This window comes from Mesoplodon densirostris, chromosome 8, assembly GCF_025265405.1.
Source record: "Mesoplodon densirostris isolate mMesDen1 chromosome 8, mMesDen1 primary haplotype, whole genome shotgun sequence".
NCBI classification, from domain to species: Eukaryota; Metazoa; Chordata; class Mammalia; order Artiodactyla; family Ziphiidae; genus Mesoplodon; species Mesoplodon densirostris.
This window is the reverse complement of record NC_082668.1, coordinates 339918-364807: the sequence shown is the minus strand read 5'-3', so window position 1 is coordinate 364807 and position 24890 is coordinate 339918. Positions and strand designations below refer to the sequence as shown.

Sequence of the window (24890 nt, the reverse complement as noted above, 5' to 3'; positions counted from 1 at the left end):
TGAAGAGTTCACGGAGGAAGGTGTACCTTTAAACGTGCATTTTCAGTGATGAACGACTGCCCCCGCCGACCCCCGGAATCGCAGGAGTCTGGGTCCGCGGGGCCCCGGAGGCCGCTCCTCCTAGGGGTCGGGACGCGTTCCACCTCCCTGCGACCCTACACCTGCTCCGCCCGCCCCGCCGGGACCGCCCAGCTCCCGCGCGACACCTCGCGCGGCCCCGACCGGAAGCCGTGGGGCGGGTTCAGACGGCGCCCCGCCCCGGCAGGCGACCAATCAGAGCGCGGGGCTCATTAATAGTGACCACGCCGGCCCCGCCTCCGCCTCTCGCGGGGCCACCGCCCGCGCAGACCCAGAGCGCGGCCGCGGACGAAGATGGCGACCGCCATGTACTTGGAGCACTACCTGGACAGTAAGCGCCCCACGCGCCCCCTAGGCCCACCGCCCTGGCCGGGTCGCCCCCGCCGCGCCCCCCCCCGCGCGCACTAGGCTCCGAGTGCCGACCCCGGGGCACGTGGGGGCGGCGGGACGGCCCGGAGGCGGCGGGAACGGCTGAGGCACGCGCGGGGCGGGAGGGCCCACGAGGGAGGGGCGCGGGGGGTGCGGCGCGGGCTCCCGCCGTCACGGCCGCGCCAATTCCAGGTGCGTCATGGCGGGGCGGGGCCAGTGGGTGCTGGGCGGGGCCAGAGCGGCTCGGCTCCACCCTCCCAGGCTCAGCCCCGCCCACTTTCGCCCATAGGCCCCACTCTCACCTCCCTAGGACCCGTCTTCCTTGGCTGGGCCCCGCCCCTCATTCACTAGGCCCCGCCAACTTCGTCGTCGGGCCCGCCCTCTCCACACAGGCCCCGCCCTCTCCACACTGGCCCCGCCCCTCCGAGTCCCGTCCCGCCCATTCCCGGACCCGCCCCCACCGCGGTGACCCACTAAGGTGGTCTGAGTCTCAGTCCCCTGGGACTCTGGGCCGGGTTTGGGGGGCCCAGGGCCTGAGGGTTCTGGGTTCTGTGCCTGCTTGTGCTATGGCCTGGGAGTCGCTTCCAAACCTCAGTTCGTGCATCTGCAAGGCATGATGGTGCGGAGGGTCTCTGAGGGCACTTGTCTTTGCGCAGGGGGTTGGGGGCGCTACTTAGACGTTCAGGTAGGGTGTTCAAGGCAGTGGTCATCACAGTGGGCCAACGTCTCGAGGCGTCCCACAGGTTGCACCCTCTGGAGGACTCCTGAGCAGGTGGTTATTTGCCGCATTTCACAGCGGGGGTGATGCTGCATCAGAGGCTAAGTAGCTTGTCAAGGTCACTCACTGGAGAGTGGCGATCCCACGTTTGAGTCCAGTCTGGCCCTGGCGGGGGCATAGCCTGGGGATGCAGGCTGGTGGGGATTTTGCCTGGTAGCTTTGGAGCCCTGTGCTGCACTGGGGATTTTCAGTCATCCGGGCCTGGGCGCCCAGACCCCCCCCCAACCCGAGGTTGCTGAGAGTAGGGAGTGAACCCCGGCTCCGGGGAAGGCAGTGGGGATCCAGCCCTCCCCAAGGGGGTCTCCCAGGCATGGCCCAGCCTGAGCACAGCGTCCTGGGCCGGAGAGCACCGTGGAGGGAGGGGCTTCCCCACCATCGTCACTGGAGAGACCTACACCCAGGTGCCTGTTCGGGGTGCTGTGGCTTGCCCTCCTCTGACCCAGTGCCTGCCCAGGGGGCCCCAGGAGGAGGGTCTGAGGAACATGAGTCCTGTCCTGTGAGGGACACCCATGTGAAGGCTTGCGGACGGAGGCCCCTGCTCACTCCCTGAGCACCTGTTGTGTGCCAAGAAAGCAGACATGATCCCTGTTTTCCTGGAACTGGCTCTCAAATGGGAGAGAGAGAGTTTTTAAAAGTTTAAACAGAAGTTTAAAGGTCATGAAGGAGCCCAGCAGGTCTGAGAGTGCAGGGGTGGCACTGTCTTGAGAGCCCTGGTAGGACAGCAGGGGAGCCCACGGGGAGGACGTGGTGGGCCTGGAGGCCGTGGGTGGAGGATCTGTGCCACTCTCTGCATGAGCTGGGAAGCACTGGAGCTTAAGCAGCAGCTTTTTACAATTAGACAGAACTCTTAGAGCGGTCATCTGTGGAGGGGGCCCGTCCTGGCTGCGGGCAGGTGGGGAGCTTGGCCTGGACCAGGAGCCTGGCCATGCAGACAGGAGAGCAGTGTGGGGCAGGGTCCTTACCTGTGCTGTCCCGCATGGTCTGTTTGATTTTATATAAACTCAAGTAAAATGAGAAGTTCAGTCCCTCAGTTGTATTGGCCCCATTTCAGGTGTTCAGTAGCCCCGTGTGGCCAGTGCGTGCTGTGTCGGGAAGCTCTGTCTTGGCATAAAGTTCTACCGCACAGCCCTGATGGGCACCGCCCAATGCCCTGAGTTCAGAGTAGAGTAGGGGGAGAGCAAGGAGGACCCTGGGGTTTGGGCTTGTTCTCTGTGATGGGGCGTCTGCAGGTGAGGAGTGGCCTGGAGTCTGCGGTGGGAGAGTCGCACAGGCATCTTCCTCCCTCTGCCCTCTGTTCGCCTCTAACTTCTTGAGTTTTCGACAAGTTCTGAAGCGCGTCAGCGATACCAGTGTGAAATAGGGGAGGGCTGGATTCCCCACTGTCTTCAATGTTAGGCTCGCGTCCCTGAAAAAAGATGCCTTGATTCTTCTCTCCAAACCCTAACAGAAACAGAAGCCAGAGTGGGCTTATTGTTTGTAGCCTTGAAGTATGAAGCTTGGAAGGCGGGTTTTTGTCCTGCTGTTGAGAAGCATGTGTCTGTGTTTCAGGTATCGAGAACCTACCCTGTGAGCTTCAGAGGAACTTCCAGCTGATGCGAGAGCTGGACCAGAGGACAGAAGGTGGGTTCAGACCTTTCAGAACAGCCAGGGTGTGGGGAGCAGCTCCCCAAGTCCAGGATCGGAGCACCGGGATCCTGGGGGTGGCGCACTGGTCTTCCAGGGAACTGGGGCAGTGGGGCTGCTGTCCAGCCTGGGCCGCAGGTGTTGGGTAGTGTGTCAGAGAGAGTGCTGAGTCTTTTTTTTTTTTTTAATTTATTTATTTTTGGCTGTGTTGGGTCTTCGTTGCTGCGCGCGGGCTTCTCTCTAGTTGTGGAGAGCAGGGGCTGCTCTTCGTTGCGGTGCGCGGGCTTCTCATTGCGGTGGCTTCTCTTGTTGTGGAGCATGGGCTCTAGGCACACGGGCTTCAGTAGTTGCAGCATGCGGGCTTCAGTAGTTGTGGCTTGTTGGCTCAGTAGTCGTGGCTCACAGGCTCTAGAGCGCAGGCTCAGTAGTTGTGGCACATGGGCTTTGTTGCTCCGTGGCGTGTGGGATCTTCCTGGACCAGGGCTCGAACCCCTGTCCCCTGCACTGGCAGGTGGATTCTTAACCACTGCACCACCAGGGAAGCCCCTAGTGCTGAGTCTTTAAAGTAAACTTAGTCCCTTATGTCCGTCCCTACATGTCTCCATGTCACATCTTTATAATCGTCATCCCCTTCTGCAGTCAAAATATTTGTCACCTTTTCTTTCCTTTAAAAGATTTTCTATTTTCAAACTATGTGTACGTAGTTTAAACAGTTAGTCCTTTTAGATCTTTTGGTATTTAACTCCCTATTTCTAAACAGTTCTTTTTTTTTTTTTTTTTTTTTTTTGTGGTACGCGGGCCTCTCACTGTTGTGGCCTCTCCCGTTGCGGAGCACAGGCTCTGGACGCGCAGGCTCAGCGGCCATGGCTCATGGGCCCAGCTGCTCCGCGGCATGTGGGATCTTCCTGGACCAGGGCACGAACCTGTGTCCCCTGCATCGGCAGGCGGACTCTCAACCACTGTGCCACCAGGGAAGCCTTAAACAGTTCATTTTTGCTGCTGTTTCTTACTTTATTTCCTTTTGGTTTTAGACTTTATCTATTCAGTTATTACAAAAAGTGAAGATTTACGTCTCCAGTTGTGTCCTGCTCGGTTCATGCGCACACAGCTCCCTCCCCCTGTCTCCTGGGTGTAATGGACTAGAATTTGAACTGTGGTGATGCTGTGCTGTCCAGTGATGCTGTTTCTTTCCTGGGCTGCTGTGTCGGTAGTTTATCATATGCTATGCTCACATGCCCTGTTTGGAGTAACTGTCTTTTTCTTGGAGTTCTTAATTGCTTTGCTTGTTGATTTTGTTTTCCTCGTTTTCAGTGTGCCTGCTGCACCAGGTTACCTGCCAGTTCTGTGTGTGCTCTCCATGGAGACCTCTCTCCTGGAGCCTCTGTCCTGTGGTCCCGTCCGGGCCGACTGTTTCTGGGCCTGCCACGCACGCCTTGCCCTAGGTCTTCCTAGGCTCTCCCTTTGCTCCTCTTCAGCATGGAGCCCTGTTTCCTAGGCTGTAAACATACTGCTTCTTGATTTGCCCGTTTGTTTCAGAGGAGCCTTTTCTCTGGGAGCTTCCAGAAAGAAATTTACGGCAGGGTAAATTTCTTATACCATTGCATGTCTGAAAATGCAGCAGTGAATGGTTTGGCTGGGTATAGAATTCCAGATTGACAGGCATTTCCCCCAGAATGTGGCAGGCGTTGCTGCATTGTCTCCCAGCTTCTGTGTTGCTGTTGAGAAGTCTGATGTCATTTGGGTTTCTCATCCTTTGAATATGTGATCTTTTTTTCCCTTTCCTATTTAGAAGCTTTTAGGCTTTTCTCTTTATCCCTGAGGTTTTACATTTCATGGTAATGTGCTTGGGTATGGGCACTTTTTCACTCATTGTGCTGGGCACATGTTTTGCAAGATGGAATAGCTGTGGTTTTTCACTAAGGAACAGCTTCCTGACTAGTGAATACAGAGATTTCTTTTATGGTGAGATAAAGCATTTGTATTCAGAAATAAGCATAAACATTTGTAGATTGCTTAGCAAATAGCACCTGGAGAACCTCTCCCCAGATGGAGAAATGGAGCCTCTAGTGCCTGGGGGCCTGTGTGATCCTCATGAGCAGGCCCCCCTTCCCTAAGAGGTACACCCTGAGTTTTCACCTGCAAGAATGGTTTTCTCATCTCTCTAAACCAAAGAGTTAAGAGTTGCGTCTGTCTTTGCCTTTAACATCAATGGAATCATACAGTGTGTTTTTCTTTGTGTCTTGCTTTTCTCTCCCAGTGTCACCTTTTGTGGGATTAACAGATGTTGTTACGTTTTTTTTGTTGCTGGGTAGCGTTCTGTTGTGTGAATGGACCACAGCTTATTTATCTGTTTTACTGTAGATTGGACGTTTGGGTTGTTTTTTATTATCTGCAGTTATGAATGTTTTCCCATGTGTACCCTGGCCTCTAAATCTTTAGAGTATGTACCTGAGAGTAGCCTGCCGGGTCATAGGTAAGGCGAGCACATCATTTATTATTCAAACAATAATAAATGGACTCTTCAAACTTGAGAGTCCAAGAGGGCACGATGAACCCTTGCTGGGGCAACGTCATACGTTGGGACTGTCGTGGGCGCACTGCCCTGGTCGGGGTGTCTGCTTGTCTCCCTGATCCAAAGTGTTTGGGAAGGCTGTGCCCGCCACCGGCAGCCAGTTTGCGCCAGCCACTTCTTTGCTGGCACTTGTCGTTGTCAGGCTTTATTGGTTGCCAGTCTGGTGAGCGTGTCCTGGCTTTTCGCCCATTACTCTATCAGACAAGAAAGCCGAGATCGACATCCTGGCTGCAGAGTATATCTCCACGGTGAAGACTCTGTCTCCGGGTCAGCGCGTGGAGCACCTGCAGAAGATCCAGAGCGCCTACAGCAAGTGCAGGGAGTACAGCGACGACAAGGTGCAGCTGGCCATGCAGACCTACGAGATGGTGAGGAGGCGGCAGGGGTGGGGGGGCCTCCCCGGGGGCGGGGGCCTCCCCGCGGACACGCTCTTCCCTTTCACGCAGCGAGGGGGAGGCTGCTTAGAAACAGGGCGTCGAGGTGGAGGCCGGGCTGCGATAGAGTGATGCTGCTAGAGAAAGTGCACATTGGAGGAGTCCTCGTCCTGGGACCATTACTGCGGTCTTGTGTCCTGTGCCCGTTTTGCTTGTTCATTTATATATGCTTTTAATGCTTGTTTTTGTCAGCTTTAGGTAAAGTCCTAGAATTGGTTTTGTCCAGTTTCCTCTCAATTCCGCTTCTCTCGGGGTTTGCAAGGTGGCACAAAGCCGTTCTGCGACGCACATGAGGTCGTGTAGCGAGGCTCCCGTCCTTGCCTCCCCCAATAAAACAAACAGTGATTTTTTTAAAGCCTGAAATCAGTTGTGTTTGAGAAAGAATCCTCTAGGAGGGGAGCTTAATGCTTATGTTTGGGACTTTGATGCTCCAAAGTGCTAAATCCTTTGAGTAATCAGCCTGTCTTCCAAGGAGTTAGGTGTGATCAACGTCCTTAAGATAGTCCGTTTTCTCTCTGACGTGTAATGAAGCTTAGGACTGTGGTTCATTTCCAGTCGGGGGCCGTGATGGACGGTGTGGGGCGGCTGTCACCAGCCAGCTGGTGCTGTGTCTCGTGACGTCCTTGTAGCTACAGGAGCATCCCCTCTGTCACGGGCAGTTGTCCTGTGCGGTCCTTCCTTCCAACTCCATCCTGAACTCCGTCTTCAACAGTCATTTTCTGTTGATGAACCTATAGCTCTTCACATTTTACGTCAGGACCTAGTATCCAGGGTCCTCGGCCCTTTACTTCATTGCATCTTATGGCTCTGTTTCTCATTGTTGCCTGCCTTCAAGATGTTTTCCCTGAGTAGGATTTATTCTGTTGATGGGGAAAAAAGACTCTTGCATCAAGCTGGAAATAGCAGGCCTTGTTCTAGCAGAGTGTTGTTACTTCTAGACTCAATTTAAGGGCCAGACAGTGCTTTCTGCTTGACATCAGGAGCATTTGTGACCCTGAGGCGTTTTGCTCTGAGTTTCAAACGGAATGTGTGAGCATCCTTCTGTGTAGGTGGATAAGCACATCCGGAGGCTTGATGCGGACCTGGCTCGCTTCGAGGCGGACCTGAAGGACAAGATGGAGGGCAGCGACTTCGAAAGCTCTGGAGGACGGGGGCTAAAAAGCAAGTCTGTTAATTTTTCTTCATTTTGTTATTGTTAACTATGGAGTTTTGAAGAATTTTGTCTGATAAGTGTATTAGGCACATTATGGTAAATATCATATTTGGGTAAATCTTGTCCTGCTTCAGTGAAATCTGTGAACAAAGTTGTGGTCTTTATTGTTTCAGAAGGTCGAGGTCAGAAAGAAAAGAGGGGCTCCCGGGGTCGTGGCAGGAGGACCTCAGAAGAAGACACCCCAAAGAAGAAGAAGCATAAAGGAGGGTGAGAGGTGCTTTTTTCTCTTTTTCCCTGAAGAACACCATTGGTATTTGCTCAGGATGGAAACACTGGTGACTGCTAAGGCTGAGGAAGTGCTTACCTGTGCGAGGTGTGCTGTTGCTCTTTGTGCTTTACCCGTGCCGGGTCAGTTGGTCCTCACAGCAACTTGAGGGAGCAGTGTTGCAGTTGTGGAGACCGAGGCTTCAGAGCTCCTGGGTTTGCACCAGGCGGTCTGACTCCAGAACCCGTTCTCTTAGCCACTGCGTGCCCTGCCTCTTAAGAGACACGGTGATGTTTGGTGCGGTTCAAGCTAAGCCGTTTCCTAGTAGCTGAATCCACATCTGTTGATCATTTTATATATAAATACATGTTTTAGATGTATTCGTTTTTAAATTGTGTGACTGCATTTATTAAATATCCACGTCATTTAACTTGAACTTCAGAATATTTCATTTAAAGCACTCTCTCACTTGCTACCCCCTACCCCCCAAGATAGCTTCATAGAATATGAATGTGATGCTTCATCCTCCAAGATAGTGTAACATTGCTTCATAGAAGATGCTAAAATGCCAAGTGGCTTCTGTAGAGATGATTTTGACAGTTATGGGGAGAGCTCAGAAGAGTTAGTTTTCGACAAAAGAAAAGTTTTGGTTCTTAAACCTGGTGTTTAAACTTTTATCTTTAAAAAAAAAAACCCAAATAGTGTCTTTGTATTGTAAAGTAATGCACAGATGCAGAAGACCACACAACAAACGTGTAGTTTAACGAATTACTGTAAGAGGCACATCCTTGTAATCATTGCCTGGTCTGTGACTAACGCTCCCTGGGGGGCCCTTCCCTGTGCCCCGTCAGAATCACCACTTCCTCAACCCCAGATACACACGACCCAGACAGACAGGGTGTTCACTTCCATTCTTTCTTTGTAGTTTTGTCCCTGACACGTGCACTCCTGGACCCTATAGTTTAGTCTTGTTGCTTTCTTTTTTTTTAACCTTTTAGATTAACTTCATTAAGGAATAATTTACATAACAATAAAATGTTCTCATTTTAAGTATACAGTTTGATGTTGTATTCAACTTCTTTAAAGTTATAGAACTAGGGCTTCCCTGGTGGCGCAGTGGTTGAGAGTCCGCCTGCCGATGCAGGGGATGCGGGTTCATGCCCCGGTCCGGGAAGATCCCACATGCCATGGAGCGGCTGGGCCCGTGAGCCCTGGCCGCTGAGCCTGCATGCCCGGAGCCTGTGCTCTGCGGTGGGAGAGGCCACAGTGGTGAGAGGCCCGCGTACTGCAACAACAACAACAAAAAGTTATAGAACTAGTCAACCTTTCTATTTCTTCTTGAGTCAGTTTTGGTAATCTACATCTTTCAAGGAATTTGTTGTTTCATATAAGTTGTCACATTTATTGACATCAAGTTATTCATAATATTACTTTATTATTCTTCTGATGTTGTAGGTTCTGTACTGATGCTCACTCTTTTAGACCTGAAATTGATGATTTATGTCTTCTCTCATTTTGCCTTGATCTTTTCAGAAAACTAGCTTTTGGTTTCATTGATTTTAATTTTTTTCTCTACTGTTTGTCTTCTATTGCACTTATTTCTGCTAATATCTGTATTCTTTCTGTCCTTCTACTTAGCCTGGATTTACTTTGCTTTTCTTTTTCTAGCTTTTTAATGTGGAAGTAGCTTAGATCATTGATTTTCATACTACTTCTTTTCTAATATAAATATTTAAAGCTATAAACTTTCTTCTAATTACTATTTTAGCTGCATCACACAAATTTTGATATGTTATGTTTTTATTTTTATTCCATTCAAAATATTTAAAATTTTCTTTTGTGATTTTTCTTTTGACCCGTAGCTTATGTAGAAGTATGTTTCTCAGCTTCCAAATAATTTGAGATTTTCCAGGTAACTTTCTAATTTCAGTTTCTAATTTAATTTTGCTGTGATCAGAGAACTTCTGTAATTGAAGTCATCTGAAAGTGATTAAGTTTTGGGTTATGGTTTATGGTCTATTTTCTGAATGTTCCATATATACTTGAAAGCAATGTGTATCTTACTGTTGTTGGGTAGATGTCAGTTATATAACTTGGTTGACAGCACTGTTCAAGTTTTATGTATCCTGACAGATACTCTGTTTACTTGTATAAATTACTGAGAGAAGAGTGTTGAGATCACCAACTCTAGACATGGATTTGTCTATTTCTCCTCCTGCTCTGTGAGTTTCTGCTTCATATATTTTGAAGCTCTGTTATTTGGAAGTACATACACATTTAGGTTTTTTAAAAATAATTGGCTCCATATTGAACTCGAGTTGGAAGAGGCGAGTCCGGTCTCAAAACGGAGGTAAAACCGCCGCCCGGCCGCCCCCAGCCCGACTCCGGCTGTCGCCGCTGCCGCCGGGGGGAGGAGGGCCATGATCCAAAGGAAGCAGAACAGTTGAGAAAACTGTTTATTGGTGGTCTGAGCTTTGAAACTACAGATGATAGCTTAAGAGAACATTTTGAGAAATGGGGCACACTTACAGATCGTGTGGTGATGAGAGACCCCCAAACAACACGTTCCAGGGGCTTTGGTTTTGTTACTTACTCTTGTGTTGAAGAGGTGGATGCAGCAATGTGTGCTCGACCACACAAGGTTGATGGGCGTGTAGTGGAACCAAAGAGAGCTGTTTCTAGAGAGGATTCTGTAAAGCCTGGTGCCCATCTAACAGTGAAGAAAATTTTTGTTGGTGGTATTAAAGAAGATACAGAAGAATATAATTTGAGAGACTACTTTGAAAAGTATGGCAAGATTGAAACCATAGAAGTTATGGAAGACAGGCAGCGTGGAAAAAAGAGAGGCTTTGCTTCTGTAACTTTTGATGATCATGATACCGTTGATAAAATTGTTGTTCAGAAATACCACACTCTTAATGGGCATACTTGTGAAGTGAAAAAGGCCCTTTCTAACAAGAAATGCAATCTGCTGGATCACAAAGAGGTCGTGGAGGTGGATCTGGCAGCTTTGTGGGTCGTGGAGGAAACTTTGGAGGCGGTGGAGGTAACTTTGGCCGTGGTGGAAGCTTTGGTGGAAGAGGAGGCTATGGTGGTGGAGGTGGTAGCAGCAGAGGTAGTTACGGAGGAGGTGATGGTGGATGGGATGGATTTGGAGGCGACGGTGGTAGCTATGGCGGTGGTCCTGGTTACAGTCGTAGAGGAGGCTACGGGGGTGGTGGACCAGGACATGGAAACCAAGGTGGAGGAGGATATGATGGTTACAGTGAAGGAGGAAATTGTGGAGGTAACTATGGTGGTGGTGGGAGCTATCATGATTTTGGAAATTATAGTGGACAACAGCCATCAACTGATGGACCCGTGAAGGGGGGCAGTTTTGGTGGAAGAAGCTCGGGAAGTCCCTATGGTGGTGGTTATGGATCTGGGGGTGGAAGTGGTGGATAGGGTAGCAGAAGGTTCTAAAAACTCCGAAGAAAAGGGCTACAGTTCTTAGCAGGAGAGAGAGCGAGGAGCGGTCAGGAAAGCTGCAGGTTACTTTGAGACAGTCGTCCCAAATGCATTAGAGGAACTGCAAAACTCTGCCACAGAAGGAAGGATGATCCACAGTCAGAAAAGTTACTGCAGCTGAAACAGGAAACCCTTCTTGTTCAGGACAACTGTTCATAGCCACAGTTTGCAAAAAGTGCAGCTATTGATAAAGGCAATGTAGTGTCAATTGGATGTACATTCCTGAGGTTTTTTATCTGTTGTAGCTTTGCCTTTTTCTTTTTCTTTTCATTACATCAGGTATATTGCCCTGTAAATTGTGGTAGTGGTACCAGGAATAAAAAATTAAGGAATTTTTAACTTTTCAAAAAAAAATAATAATAATAATTGACTCCTTTATCATTACTTATTTTGTTGTCCTTCATAATATTCTTTGTTTTGAAGTCTGTTTTGTCTAATATTACTATAGCCATTCCAGGTGTCTTACAGTGAGTTTTTACATGGTGTGTTTTTTCCCTTTTTCATTCTTTTACTTTCACCACATTTGTGTTTTTGTATTTAGAGTGAGTTTCTTGAAAGCAGCAAATAATTGAGTGCTGCTTTTTTATCTAGTCTGAAAATTTCCTTCTTTTCATTGCACTATTTAGACTATTCAGATTTAATGTAATTAGTGATATGGTTGGACTTAAATTTACTATCTTGCTATTAGTTGTTGCCTTGTCCCATCTGTTCTTTTCCTGTCTTCTTTTGAATTAATCATGTATTTTTTCAGTATTCCACTTTTTTTTAAGTGGGTGTCAATGGTATCTCAAAGAAGTCTTAGTTTTCATTTTATTTATTTTTTATTTTTTTGTTTTTTTGTTTGTTTGTTTTTTGGCTGTGCAGCATGGCTTGCGGGATCTTAGTTCCCTGATCTAACCAGGTCCCCAGCAGTGAAAGTGCTGTGTCCTAACCATTGGACCACCAGGGAATTTCCTCAGTATTCCATTTTAAGGACTATTCCAGTGTGTACACCCTGTTTCATTAACTTATCACATAGAATTTCAAATAATATTATACTATTTCATGTTTAATGTAAGAGCCTACATGGGTATTCTTTTGTTTTCTGCCTCCTGTCCTTTGTGCTATTATCAAAAATTTTACTTCTACATGTGACATAAGTCTCTGAATATATTGTTGTTATTGTTTTAGGTCTAAATCATTGCTTATCTTAAACACATTTTAAAATATGAGAAAAAGTTTTATAGTTAGTCCATATATTTACCATTTCCAATGCCCTTCATTATATGTAAATGCAGATTTCCATCTGGTATCATTTCTCTTCTGCCTGAAGAACTTTCTTTTTTTAAAAAAAAATTTATTTAATTAATTAATTGATTTACTTATTTATTTATTTTTGGCTGTGTTGGGTCTTTGTTGATGTGCACGGGCTTTCTCTAGCTGTGGTGAGCGGGGGCTACTCTTCATTGTGGTGTGTGGGCGTCTCATTGTTGTGACTTCTCTTGTTGCGGAGCACAGGCTCTAGGCACATGGGCTTCAGGAGTTGTGGCACACAGGCTCAGTAGTTGTGGCTCGCGGGCTCTAGAGCGCAGGCTCAGTAGTTGTGGCACACGGGCATAGTTACTCCGCGGCATGTGGGATCTTCCCGGACCAGGACTTGAACCCGTGTCCCCTGCATTGGCAGGCGGATTCTTAATCACTGCGCCACCAGGGAAGCCCCCTGAAGAACTTTCTTTAACATTTTTTACAGTGCAGGTTTGCTAATGGTGATGAATTTTCTGTTTTGTTTTGGTTTTTTTTTACATGTTTATTGGAGTATAATTGCTTTACAATGGTGTGTTAGTTTCTGCTTTATAACAAAGTGAATCAGTTATACATATACATATGTTCCCATATCTCTTCCCTCTTGCGTCTCCCTCCGTTCCACCCTCCCTATCCTACCCCTCTAGGTGGTCACAAAGCACAAAGCTGATCTCCCTGTGCTATGCGGCTGCTTCCCACTAGCTATCTATTTTACGAATTTTCTTTTTTGTTTCTTTGAAAATATCTTTATTTCATTTCCATCTTTGAAGGATATTCTTGTTGGATATAAAGTTTTAGGTTGACTTCTTTTTTTTCTTTCATCACTAAAGATGTCCTGTTGTTTTCCATCTTGCATTGATTCTGATGAGAAATTCGTGGTAATTCTTATCTTTGTTCTTCTGTGTATAAGTGGCTTTATTTATTTTTGCTGCTTCTAAGGTTTCCATTTAGCAACTTGATTTTTAAAAAAATTTATTTGTTTTATTTATTTTTGGCTGTGTTGGGTCTTCATTGCTGCACACGGGCTTTCTCTAGTTGTGGCGAGCTGGGGTTGCTCTTCGTTGCGGTGAGCAGCTTCTTACTGTGGTGGCTTCTCTTGTTGTGGAGCATGGGCTCTAGGCGCACGGGCTTCAGTAGTTGCAGCACGCAGGCTCAGTAGTTGCAGCTCGCGGGCTCCAGAGCGCAGGCTCAGTAGTTGTGGCGCAGGGCTTAGTTGCTCCATGGCGTGTGGGATCTTCCTGGACCAGGGCTCGAATCCATGTCCCCTGCATTGGCAGGCAGATTCTCAACCACTGCTCCACCAGGGAAGTCCACAGCAACTTGATTTTTAACAACTTAATTATGATGTGTCCTCATATGTGTTTTTTGTGTGTTTTCTGTTTGGAGCTCATTGAGCTTCTGGGAACTGTTAGTTTATAGTTTGCATCAAATTTGTAATTTTTCAGCCAGTGTTTCAAAATTTTTTTTCTGCTCTCTTTTGTCCTTTTTATGGGACTCCAATCATATATGTGTGTTAGCTTGATATTTTCCTACAGATCACTGGCTCTGCTTATTATTTTGTCAGAAATTTTCTTTCTACGCTTCCATTTGGATAGTTTCTATTACTTTATCTTCAAGTCTTTTCTTCCTTGTTGTCTTATTTAATCTTAGTCTCCTTCAGTGAATCTTTGATTTAAGAAATTTCTTATCAGGAAATTCTGTTTCTTTTTTTTATATACCTGCCATTTCTGTTATTACACATATATTTTCCTTTATATCTTTGAATATATCATTTTACAACAGCTTTTTAAAAAACTTCCTCTTCTGATTCTGTGTCATTTCCAGGTCTATTTCTTTTTTTTTTTTTTTTTAAGCCGCTTTATTAAGGTATGATTGATATACAAAGAACAGTATATATTTAATGCATACATTTTGATGAGTTTGGCAGGTCTGTTTCTGTTGACTGCTTTTTCTCTGGTTGTAAATCACATTTTCCTCCTCCTTCACATGTCTAGTAATTTTATTTTAAATTAATTTATTTTGGGCTGCATTGGGTCTTCGTTGCTGCACACGGGATTTCTCTGGTTGCGGCGAGCGGGGGCTACTCTTTGTTGCGGTGCATGGGCTTCTCATTGTGGTGGCTTCTCTTGTTGCGGAGCATGGGCTCTAGGCGCACGAGCTTCAGTAGTTGTGGTGCACGGGCTCAGTAGTTGTGGCGTATGGGCTTAGTTGCTCTGCAGCATGTGGGATCTTCCTGGACCAGGGCTTGAAGCCATGTCCCCTGCATTGGCAGGTGGATTCTTAACCACTGTGCCACCAGGGAAGTCCATCTAGCATTTAAAATTTTTTTTAATTTATTTAATTTATTTTATTTTTGGCTGCATTGGGTCTTTGTTGCTGCCTGTGGGCTTTCTCTAGTTGCTGCGAGCGGTGGCTACTCTTTGTTGTGGTACATAGGCTTCTCATTGCGGTGGCTTCTCTTGTTGCAGAGCACGGGCACTAGGCATGTGGGCTTCAGTAGTTGTGGCTTGCGGGTTCTAGAGCGCAGGCTCAGTAGTTGTGGCTCACATGCTTAGTTGCTCCGTGGCATGTGGGATCTTCCCGGACCACGGCTCGAATCTGTGTCCCCTGCATTGGCAGGCAGATTCTTAATGACTGCAACACCAGGGAAGCCCCCATCTAGTAATTTTTTTTTTTTTTTTTTTTTTTTTTGCTGTATGCGGGCCTCTCACTGCTGTGGCCTCTCCCGTTGCGGAGCACAGGCTCCGCGGCCATGGCTCGCAGGCCCAGCCGCTCCGCGGCATGTGGGATCTTCCGGGATCGGGGCACGAACCCGTGTCCCCTGCATCGGCAGGCGGACTCTCAACCACTGCGCCACCAGGGAAGCCCTCATCTAGTAATTTTTGACTCATTGTTAAGACAGTGTCAGTGTTTTGTGGTTGAATATCAGGATTTTGTTGTCTTTGTTTAGTGGGTGTTGAATTTTAAAAATTCATTTAAATTTTTGTCACTAGTTTAATCACCTATGGAGCAGCTTGATCCTTTGTAGGCACATTTTTAACGTTGGTTAAAAAAAAACCTTTTTCTTAATATGCCAGATAGTAAATATTTTAGGCTTGTAGGCCATATTGTCTCTGTTGTGACCACTCAACTCTGCTGTTTAATATTGAAAGCATCCACAGAAAATATGTAGATGAATGATGTGACTGTGTTTCATTAACACTTTATTTGTAGAAAAGGCAGCCAACTGCAGGCTGTATTTTGCCAACCGCTAGGTTAGAGTAGCCTTTACTCTAGGGTTGGTTAAACCCTCCTGCTAAGGTGTGACCCTTCTGGGTTCTCCTCTGAATGTATTTGGTGTTTGACGAGGTCTCGCCATTCTGGCTGGTTGGAACTTGAATGTTGCCCAGGCTGCGTGTGAGCTCTGGGAATTGTTCAGCTCACGGGTCCCTGGTATTCTCTGCCTGGCCTTGTGGATTGTCACTCTGTGCACAGGCAGCTTAATCTTTAGCTAAAAACTCAAATGGATCTGTTTGCAGATTTCCGGAGTGCACTCTCTCTAGCTTCCTCCTTTCCAGCACCCTGCCCCCAAGTTCCAGCAGCCTCACCCTCCCTGAGCTTTGGTTTTTCCCTCCTTCTAGACATGCAGGCTTTGCTCCTCTCTAAGGACTGGCGTGTGGAAAGTGCCTCCAGGCAGAAAGCTGAGAAGGTCGTAGGTCTCACCTGGCTTGTTTACCTTCTCAGGATCACTGTCCTGTGCTGCCTTCTGTGTAGTGCCTGGAAACTCCTACTTCAGGTATCTTGTCCAGTTTTCTACTTGTTCATAGTAGGAGGGCAGTTCAGTACCTGTTATTTCGTCAGGGTCTTTTTTTAGGTAAAGTTTCTTTAATGTGTAAGTTTTTCTCCATCCCTTTCTTTTCTTCATAATTTTCCTTCTTGAAGGACCTGCGCTGTTTGGCTTGTAGCATTCTCCAGAGTCTGGATGTTGCTGATGAGATGTGAACCCTTGTGAGAGCCTCTTTGTTGAGCATTTAGACAGTGCATCTCCTTCTTGTTTGCTCTGCAGGGTGATTCTGGGGAATGCATCGACCTGTGTGTGTTCTAACTGAAGCCGGTTTTGTAGATCTGGCAGGACATTTAATGCTGGGCCATGAGACCTGTGTCAGAGATGATTGAAGGCATCTGCCTTATGGGGATGTTTGTTGACTGTGTGGGAACAGTTAGGCTGTGTCTGTTGCAGATGGATGAGACCATAAATGTTACAGGTGACCCTTGAACAATGTGGGGCTTGGGGCGCCAGCCCTCCGTGCAGTTGGAAGTCCATGTATCACCTTACAGTCAGCCACATCCGAGGGTTCATCCAACCACGGGTCGTGTAGTGCTGTACCATGTACTCGCTGAAGAAAACCTGTGTGTAAGTGGGGCTCACGCACTTCAAACCGCCTTGGTCAAGGGTCAACTGTAAGTCCGCGTGCTGTAGTCTTCATTCTGGAACACCCATTTGATTCCTTTTTTATGGATTTTAGTTCCTTTTTGAAAAATCTCCATATTTTCATCTCTCTTATTTACCTTTTCTTCATAATGTGTGTTTAAAGCCCTTCTCTGCTAATTTTAACATCTGGGTCGTCTTCTGCATCTGCTTCTGTCTGTCCACTTTCCTCTGGTTACCACTCCTGCTTTTTCACGTCATGTACTTGTCTCGTTGTCTGGCCTTGGAGGCACGTGGAGAGGGAAGTTCTGCGCTCCCCCAGAATGGCTTGCCCTTCTTTGGTCCAGGCAGATGGAGCAGGCTTGGGGCAGGGTGGCGAAGGTGGCAGGAGGCCTCCCGGCTCCTGACGGAGAAGCCAGAGCGTCTGTTTTGCTGCCCCAATGGCTCTCTGTGGGCAGTGCTTGGCTTTCCTTCCTGCGGAGGCCTTCCTGCGGAGGTCTGGAGGAAGAGGCTGGCTGCTCAGAGACCAAGGATGTCACTCTGCAGCCTCTGGCCCCAGGGTCAGTAAATGGACTGTAGGGTCACGGCGGTGTGTGCAGGGTCCTGCAGAGTCGGTGTGGTCCCCAGTGGGCCTCCGGGCCTCGGCTGAGCACGGGAGATGGATGGCCTGCTCCCTCGGCTGCTGCCCCTTCCTCAGCCCTAGGGCATCTGGCCTGTGTCACTCCACAGCTGTCCAGTGTCCTTGAAGTAGGACCTCAGCAGTGTGTCGGGTTTGTCTTCCACGTGGTGTCAGCAGTGTTCCGCGCCTTTCTACTCCTTCCTGCTTAGGGCCCGAGGCATGCCGGCCTCCTCTGGGGACGAGCAGGTGTTCTCCTGGGTCCCTTCCTCTCCGTCAGTCCCCTTGGAGGGGCAAGACCCTGGCTCCCTGGTGCAGCGGGAGCCTCCCCGACGGGTGCGTGCCTGGCCGTGTCTCAGACCTCGGGCATGACCCGGGTGTCTCACCGTGTCTCTGCGGATGCGCTGGAGCCGGCCGGGCCCGTAGCTTTCCCCTCACGGAGGGGGCTGGTGTGCGGGTCGCTGGCTGCTGTTCGTAGCGCTGGCCGCAGCAGTGGCAGGTGAGAAGGGGTAGTCGGGTGGTGACGTTGGCAGAGCCCTCGGTACGTCGGGCTGGACCTGGCGCTTCCGCGTGAACCGTTTCCTCCACGGCCGCCCTGAGCAGGGGTGCTGTGACTGCCCCAGTTTACAGACAGAGGGGCCGGGGGCGCTGAGGCCCGCCCTGAAGGCCTGCTCTGCCGTGTGACCAGGGGCACCCTGTCCCCGGGGGCCGTTGGGGCAGGACGGGGCCGGGGCCGTGTCTGGAGAGGACAGGACACCCGCGGGCCGGGTGCGGGCCAGTGTCCTCCGTCTGCCGGCGCTGTGGCTTCACGGCCTGCCTTGGGGTGATGCTGCGGTTCCAGAGTCAGAGGAAGGTCCTGTCACCCTGCGGGGCCAGGCAGGGGGGCCACCCGAATGGCGAGCGCCAGACCTCGGGTGCGTCCTTGCCGTCTGTACGGCCCGTGAGCCAGACAGGATCTGTGTGCGGACGCAGGGCCATTCCTCCTGAGGATGAGTAGCCGTGCCTGTCGGGGGCGTGTCCTGAAGCGCCTGGGACGCGCGTGGGGGGCGAAGCGTGGGGGGCTCCCTGGGGTGGCTGGTGAAGGGTGCCCACCACGTCCCGGGGTCCGGAGCGAGGGGCAGCACTGCTGCCTGGGGGATCGCCCTGGCCTCTGCCCCAGGGGTGGGCTCGGCCCCCGTGACCTCCCGGCCGCTTCCCTCTACCCTCCCACCCCGGAGCCCCCTCCAGGTCAGACTGGAGGGGCGGTGGTGCGGGGTCCCAGGCCTGCTTGCTGGCTGGGGGTGTCCTCGCTGGGGGGGTCCCCACAAGCCCTGCAGCCTCTCCTCCTGCCACGCACCCGGCCAGTGCCCTTGAACCCGGGGTGACGGGCGCAGGTTGCGCGGCAGCTGGAACTGTGCAGCGTGGTCGAGCCTCAAGCAGAACGCACGGAGCAGATGAGGCGAGGTCTGTGCCGGAGGCGGGAAGCACCGCAGGAGAGGCTCGAGTCCGCTGGTGGGTGGCTGCCGCGGGGCTTTGCACTGGTTACCCCGGGGGGCGCCTGGGAGGGAGGCCCCTGGTGGCAGGACAGGACCCCGCCCCGCGGGCGGTGACACAGCGCCCCAGCCCGAAGGCCTGCTCGCGGCTGTGCCTGAAGCAGTTTGAAAGCACAGGAGCCGGGACGCTTTTCCATGACGTCCCCAGGGACGGAGAGCAGAGCCCACACAGGGAGGGCCCTGGGTGGCAGCTGCACGGGCACCGCGCGTACTTGTGTCAGGGACGGTGTGCGGCCGGGGCGCCTCGCTGGGCCGGGAGGCAGGTCGCAAAGGCACAGCGTGTTTCTAGACCCTGGTGCACAGGGAGCACGTGAGCAGTGAATCCCTCTGGGGACCAGATTTTCTTCGTTTCACCCCGGTCAGTATATTCAGATCGCCCGGCGGCCGCCGTGTCTTAGCTGTCCCTTTGCCATGTCCCTCGTGTGACTTGCTGTGTTTGGTTAGCAAGTACGCATTTGAATCTGCACCTGTACTTTTTATTTTGGGGGTGGGGGAGGGAGGGTTTTCTTTCTGTACTGGTGGGAACGTACTGTCTGTCTCCACCAGCCTGAGCTCGCGGTTTTTGTTTTAAATAACGAAACGCATGAGAGTCGATTCCACGAGCCCTCCCCTGTGTGCAGCTGCAGAGCTACAGGCAGCGGATCGGAGGGCAGTGTGGACGGTGCAGGGGTCTGGCTGGGCTGTGGGTGGAGCCCAGAGGGCAGCTGGGGGGTGCAGGGTGACAGGTCGCTTCCCTGGCGTGGGCAGGTGAGGGCGGCCCTGCTGACAGTGGGCAGCTGGGTGGGTGGTGGTGGGCTCCTGGGGCTTAGGGCCAGGGCAGGGCAAGGGGGCAGGGGCTCCTGTGGCTTTCGCGGCAAGGCGGTGGCCCTTCTTGTGGGGGAGGTGCAGGGCGAGCTGGCGGAGTCAGGGCTGCTCAGACACCTGGGCTGCCTGGATGGGCTCAGGTGGGTTCTCGGATGTTGCCAGGTGTCCACTGGTGGTGGTGACGTGTGCCTGCCCCGGCCGGGGAGATGCCGCGGGAGGCTGGGGGTGCTGATCCAGGCTGGGGGAGGAGCTTGGGGAGCAGGCACCGTCGGGCGGGGGGCCGGGGCCGGGCACGGTTCCTGTCCCCGGAGGGACTGGTCTGGACACTGAGTGGTGAGCGCCTCCCCCCGACACCCTCCCATGCCTTCGTGCACGGCCTTGTCTGGCGCCATCTGGGGCAGCTTGTCCCCCCCACTCCCCCGCTCACCGCTGTCGTTTCCCCGCAGGTCCGAGTTCACCGATACCATCCTGTCGGTGCATCCCTCTGACGTGCTGGACATGCCCGTGGACCCGAACGAGCCCACCTACTGCCTGTGCCACCAGGTGTCCTACGGGGAGATGATCGGCTGTGACAACCCGGACGTGAGTGGGGCCTTGCTGGGGCCTGGGGTGGCGCCCTCTGGGCGGGTGGCGCCCTCGGGGTGGGTGGTGCCCTCGGGGCAGGTGGTGCCCTCGGGGCAGGTGGCACCCGGAGCGCGGGGCTGACCACCTCCTCCTTCGCCTTTCAGTGCCCCATCGAGTGGTTTCACTTCGCCTGTGTGGACCTGACCACGAAGCCCAAAGGAAAATGGTCAGTATGGGCGCCCGCTTTCCTGGAGAACTGGGTGAGCAGCTGGGCCGAGGGCCTGCCTGCTGCCGCTGGTCATGGTCCCCGGGGCCGAGCTGCAGGGGACACCCACCCACCTCACGCGGGGTCGCGGCTTTTATTACGTTTGCATAATGTAGGGACCCGTGAGCAACATGGGTTTGAACCACTTAGATGCGGATATTTTTCAATGGTAAATACTGCCGTGCTCCGTGAATCCCAATGGGCTGGATCTACGGGTGTGGAGGAACCACGGGTGTGGCCAGCCGACTATAAGTTATATGTGATTTTCAACTGTGCAAAGAGTCGGCGCTCCAACCCCTGCCTTGGTCAAGGGTGACCTGCACTTCTTGTTCCCCCAAACCATGGCCATTTTGACTCTTGAGTGAGGCAGAGATGATTACAGATGCACACAGAGAATGAGGAGTCCTTCCCCAGGGAGCTCTGACGAAAGACGAAGAACATTACCAGGTCTTGGCCGGGCGCAGGCCAGGCACCCTCAGTGCCGCGGGCTTTCCGTTCCATCGAGAAGACGTGCCGTGGGTCATGGCGCCGTCTATTCTGTCCTGTGTTCAGTGGGCAGCGGCAGCTTTAGTGTGCATAGAAATCTGGTTTTGCTGACCTGCGCTGAAGTGAAGTCCCGGGAACAGGAGGCGGGGAGGGCAATTTGAGTTTGACTTGGACGTGGTGGGTTCGAGTTGTTTGTGGGACTTCTGGGTTTAAGAGTCTAGTAGGCACTGGAAAATCATTTCCTTCTGGGAGGAGAGGGTCTGCCCACCACTTGCTGGGAACAGGGCGGGACATGCAGAGCCGGGGCGGGAAGCCAGGGCGCGGCCCCAGCCCGCCCGCTGTTTAGCTGTTTAACTCCTGGCTTCCCTGGGCTCCCCTGGGAGATGGCAGAGAGCAGGCTGCTTCCCGCCTAGGTCTGAGACCTGAGCCCGTGTCTGGGAGTCTGCACGCCATGCTCGCTGGTGCAGCGTTGCCCTCCACCCCAGGGCCCGGCAGGGCCGGGCTCACTCTCTGGCCTGGACCAGGTGCTGGTGGCCGGGGCCGGGGCAGCTGCATCACACGGGATCAGCTGCCTCCCTTCTGTTACGGGGCTGCCAGGGCCCAGGAGGGACCAAGAGCAGCCCCCTGTGTCTCTGGCTCTGGAACCTGCTCGCCCAGGGTCACCAGGGCCCCCTCAGCCCCACGGGGCGGGCGGGGGTCTGCTCCTGCCCAGTTAAGGGGCCCCGCCCGACTTCTCACCTCCAGTTTGGTCCCAGTGGCGCTGTCATCGCGCAGAGAGGACCCACGAGCTTGATCCAGAGGAATGCTCGTGTGTAAACACCATGCTGCTCGCTGACCCATATCTTATCCACCGACCTCAGAACAGACATGCTGGATGGAATGGCCCACGTGGGGGGTTTTCCCCCATGGGAAGGCTGCGCTCTCTGCGTTTGTGGGTCTCTGTCCTGGTGCCGTTTCGGCAGCGCCCAGCCATCCTGGAAACGGGGTCTGGCCGCCCACGTGCACAGGGCCCCTCACTGTGCCTTTCTCATCACAGGTTCTGTCCCCGGTGTGTTCAGGAAAGGAGGAGGAAGAAGTAGGAAGAGGCGGACGCCCGGACCCGAAGAGCACGTTAATACGTCCCTTCATTCACGTCGCAATCTTTTATCATCATTTTAAAACTACCTTGTTTCCAATGATATTTAATAACTCAATGGCCAGTTGTAATTCTGGATATTTCCTAAAACAAACAAGAAGCCACCTGAGCCCTGTTGCCCAGAGGAGTGACCCTAGGGGACTTACCACAGTGACTACATTCTCATGACTTTTCGTACAGACCCCTGGCCCCAAACATGGCGGTCACAGCGAGTGGCCCCAGGACTTCGAGGGGCGTATGTGCCTGGTACACTGCCATCGCTTTGCAGCTGGAGGTGTGAGCCGTGGTCATCTGTCTGTGGTTTCCCGGGGCTGCTCCCCGAGAGCCCGGCACCACTTCAGGCACCTCTGACCCTCACTGAGAGCGGTGCATGTGGAGCCTGGTGACGAGCCTGGGAAGGGCCGGCTCTCCCCACGGCAGGCAGTGGTCTCAGCTTCGCTGTGCACTGCCTTTTTGTCTGGACTCCCGCTTCCCTCCATGAGGGGTTTACTTTCTGGAGTAAACGGCTCTCCATTAGTGAACGATAAGAGATGGCCCAGCAGACGGGCTGATGTTCTGTTTCCCTGGGAATTCCTGGCGTTTTTACTGTGAAGATGAATTATCGTGGTAGCATGAAGATAGTGGTCTGTATGAATATGAAGTGAGTCCAGGCTGCTAGGGGCCGATATGAAACCTGTTTATTTGTACAGCAGATGAGCAGCTTAGATCGAGGAGGCATGTGATGTGTTTTGTGAATTTCTTGTGCCACAATAGCAGTTCTGGATGAAGCTAGGAAACTAGAGTGTCCTTTCTCTTTAAACAGCATTCACCAAACCGACTTTGAACCGTCTTTTTGGTAATAGTTGGGGGAGATTGCATACCTTTGGTGTGTTGATTCCGTGTGTGATGATGGTCCATAAAGCGTGACTTCTGCAGGTGTCCTCGGACTTGAGAGCCTCCGGCGTGCATTTACGGAAGGGGAAACCTGCTTCTGTCTTCAGGCCAGAAGTCCCTGAGACAGACGTGGGGCTGAGATTCCCAATTTCGAAGAACCTTGTTTTCTCTAGAAGGAAGGCCGTCTGGAATGATACACCCGCTTCCTCCTGAGGCCTTGTTACTGTAGATGCCCCTCCTATTTTCTGATATTCACCAAGGAGAGGAAAGAAAGCAGAAGGGACCCTGTGAGGCTGTGTCCTAGACGGGGCCACTCCCCGCAGAGTTAGTTAATATTCAGCAGACGAAAGCGGGCTCTGGCTGGGGTCTGCGTCTGAGCTTCCCAGTGGGGCTTCACCTGCGCCCCGTGTCCGACTCTGTCCTTTCTGGAGGGAGCTGACGGAGTGGCACTTGATCCCAGATGACTGTGGGCAGGTCGGTTCAGCACGTGTGGCCTGTCCAGTCTTGGGCTGGGGGTGGGGTAGGGGGTCGGCCGCTGCTGCAGCTTGTCCCTGGAGGATCCCGTAGCCACACGGCTTTCTGGAACCGATGCCCTTCTGCTGCCCCAGAGAAGGGGGGCCGTGTCCGGACGAGTGCTGTCAGCACCCTCAGTCTCAGCATTGGCTAGAAACCCAGGGGCGTTGGTATTTAATAACTTAGGTTTTTAACACAGGTATTTAAGGATTGTGGGGAATAAATGTGGAAAAAAAATTTTCTTCACTCTTTTACCAGTTTTTGTGGAGAAGATAGGTAAGTACAATAAGCTTGTGGTGATTCTTTAGAAGCTAATTTAATATTTGCACTGCATCTGTGAACACTTCACACCCGCTGTTATTGCGGGAAAGCGATGGTGTTTGTGGATGTGGGTTGCTGGCTGATTCAGTTGGGATTCTCATCTGGTTTCCTGAGGCCGCGGTGGTTTCTCAGGAAGGATGACCGACTTCTCTGTCGTAAGCTTTTGTTTAAAGTCTGATGGTACCATCCTGCTTGTCACTGTGTAACATCCCACGTGTGGACCCTTTTTTTTTTTTTTAAAGTTTCTGTGCTTATACGTTTCTAGTGTTTACTTTTTGCTGGTTACAATAATATCACCAAAATAATATGCACGTAGCTTAGGAGAAAACGGAAAACATGAGTAGAAAGAGTCTCTGGAGCATTGTTTGGCCTCCCCGAACGCCAGTGCTGCCTGTGACAGAAGACACTTGGTGGCCGTGTGGTTGGGAATGTCCTGGCCCGAGGGGTCGGCTGGAGCCCACGCCGCTCACGCTGTTGTCTGAGGCCCGCCGCCTTCACCAGGATGCTTGCCGGGCTCGGGGGCTGATGCTGGAGGCTGCTCTGGAGCCCCGCCCGACCCTCGCTGAGGTGGAGGCTGCCCTGGGCCGTCGCAGTATTTCCGAGCGGGCGAGAGTGCCAGCCCTCTGTGGCCATGGGGCTTACTTGTGAGGGAAGAGGTTTCTCGTGCAGAGGAGGAGCAGAGTCGTGCCCTTGTTTCCAGTGCTGTCTTATCTGTCGGCAGTTGGAGAAACATCCTCTCGTTTTCCTGCAGGAGAACACATGCTGCACCAATAAAAGCAGGTGTTAAACTGAGCCCCCTGCCTCTGTGGCCAAGCTCGTGGGGCTCGTGGCTGGGACGCATACACCAAGGCCTGTGTGACTGTCCCCACTGCAGGCTGGGCCCCCGAGCAGGTGGACGTGAACCTGGTGCTGGCAGGGCCACGTGAGCTGGGTGGCTTCCCATCTGCCCAGGGCAGCAGATGCCAGACGCAGCCCCAGGCAGCAGTGACGGGGTGGGTGTGGGGGAGTTGCAGGGGGGTGGGGAGTCAGTCCTGCCTCCTGACCCGTCGCTGGCAGCCCTTGGCGAGGACTGCTTCGAGCCATAACGCTGTCTGAAGAGCAGCTTCCCCGTGTGGCCACAGCCAGGGCCTGCCCCGGTGCGGGGCTGGGACACTTGTCACAGCGTGGAAGGTTTCAGGCTCTCCTCAAGTTTTAGTGAACAGTGGTTGGTCTTCATTCCCTGTGTCGAGAGGAATTTTAAAATGGGACGTCTAAGAAAAATGTTCTCGTTCAGGAGAGAGTTCTGTGAAGTTCCTTCCTAGTGTGTACTTGTG

General features: G+C 51.8%; 1 protein-coding gene and 1 pseudogene across 1 annotated transcript; both read left to right on the top strand.

The window, feature by feature from the left end:
• The first annotated feature begins 334 nt into the window (after positions 1-334).
• Positions 335-24575, top strand: ING5 (inhibitor of growth family member 5). The gene is made up of 8 exons (XM_060106658.1): positions 335-409; positions 2774-2845; positions 5622-5788; positions 6904-7015; positions 7181-7274; positions 19867-20002; positions 20149-20210; positions 21772-24575. The coding sequence occupies exons 1-8, from the start codon at positions 373-375 to the stop codon at positions 21812-21814; spliced, it is 723 nt and encodes a 240-aa protein (XP_059962641.1). The 5' UTR covers positions 335-372; the 3' UTR covers positions 21815-24575.
• On the top strand, positions 7563-10734 carry LOC132495377 (heterogeneous nuclear ribonucleoprotein A3-like; annotated as a pseudogene).
• Positions 24576-24890: the final 315 nt, after the last annotated feature.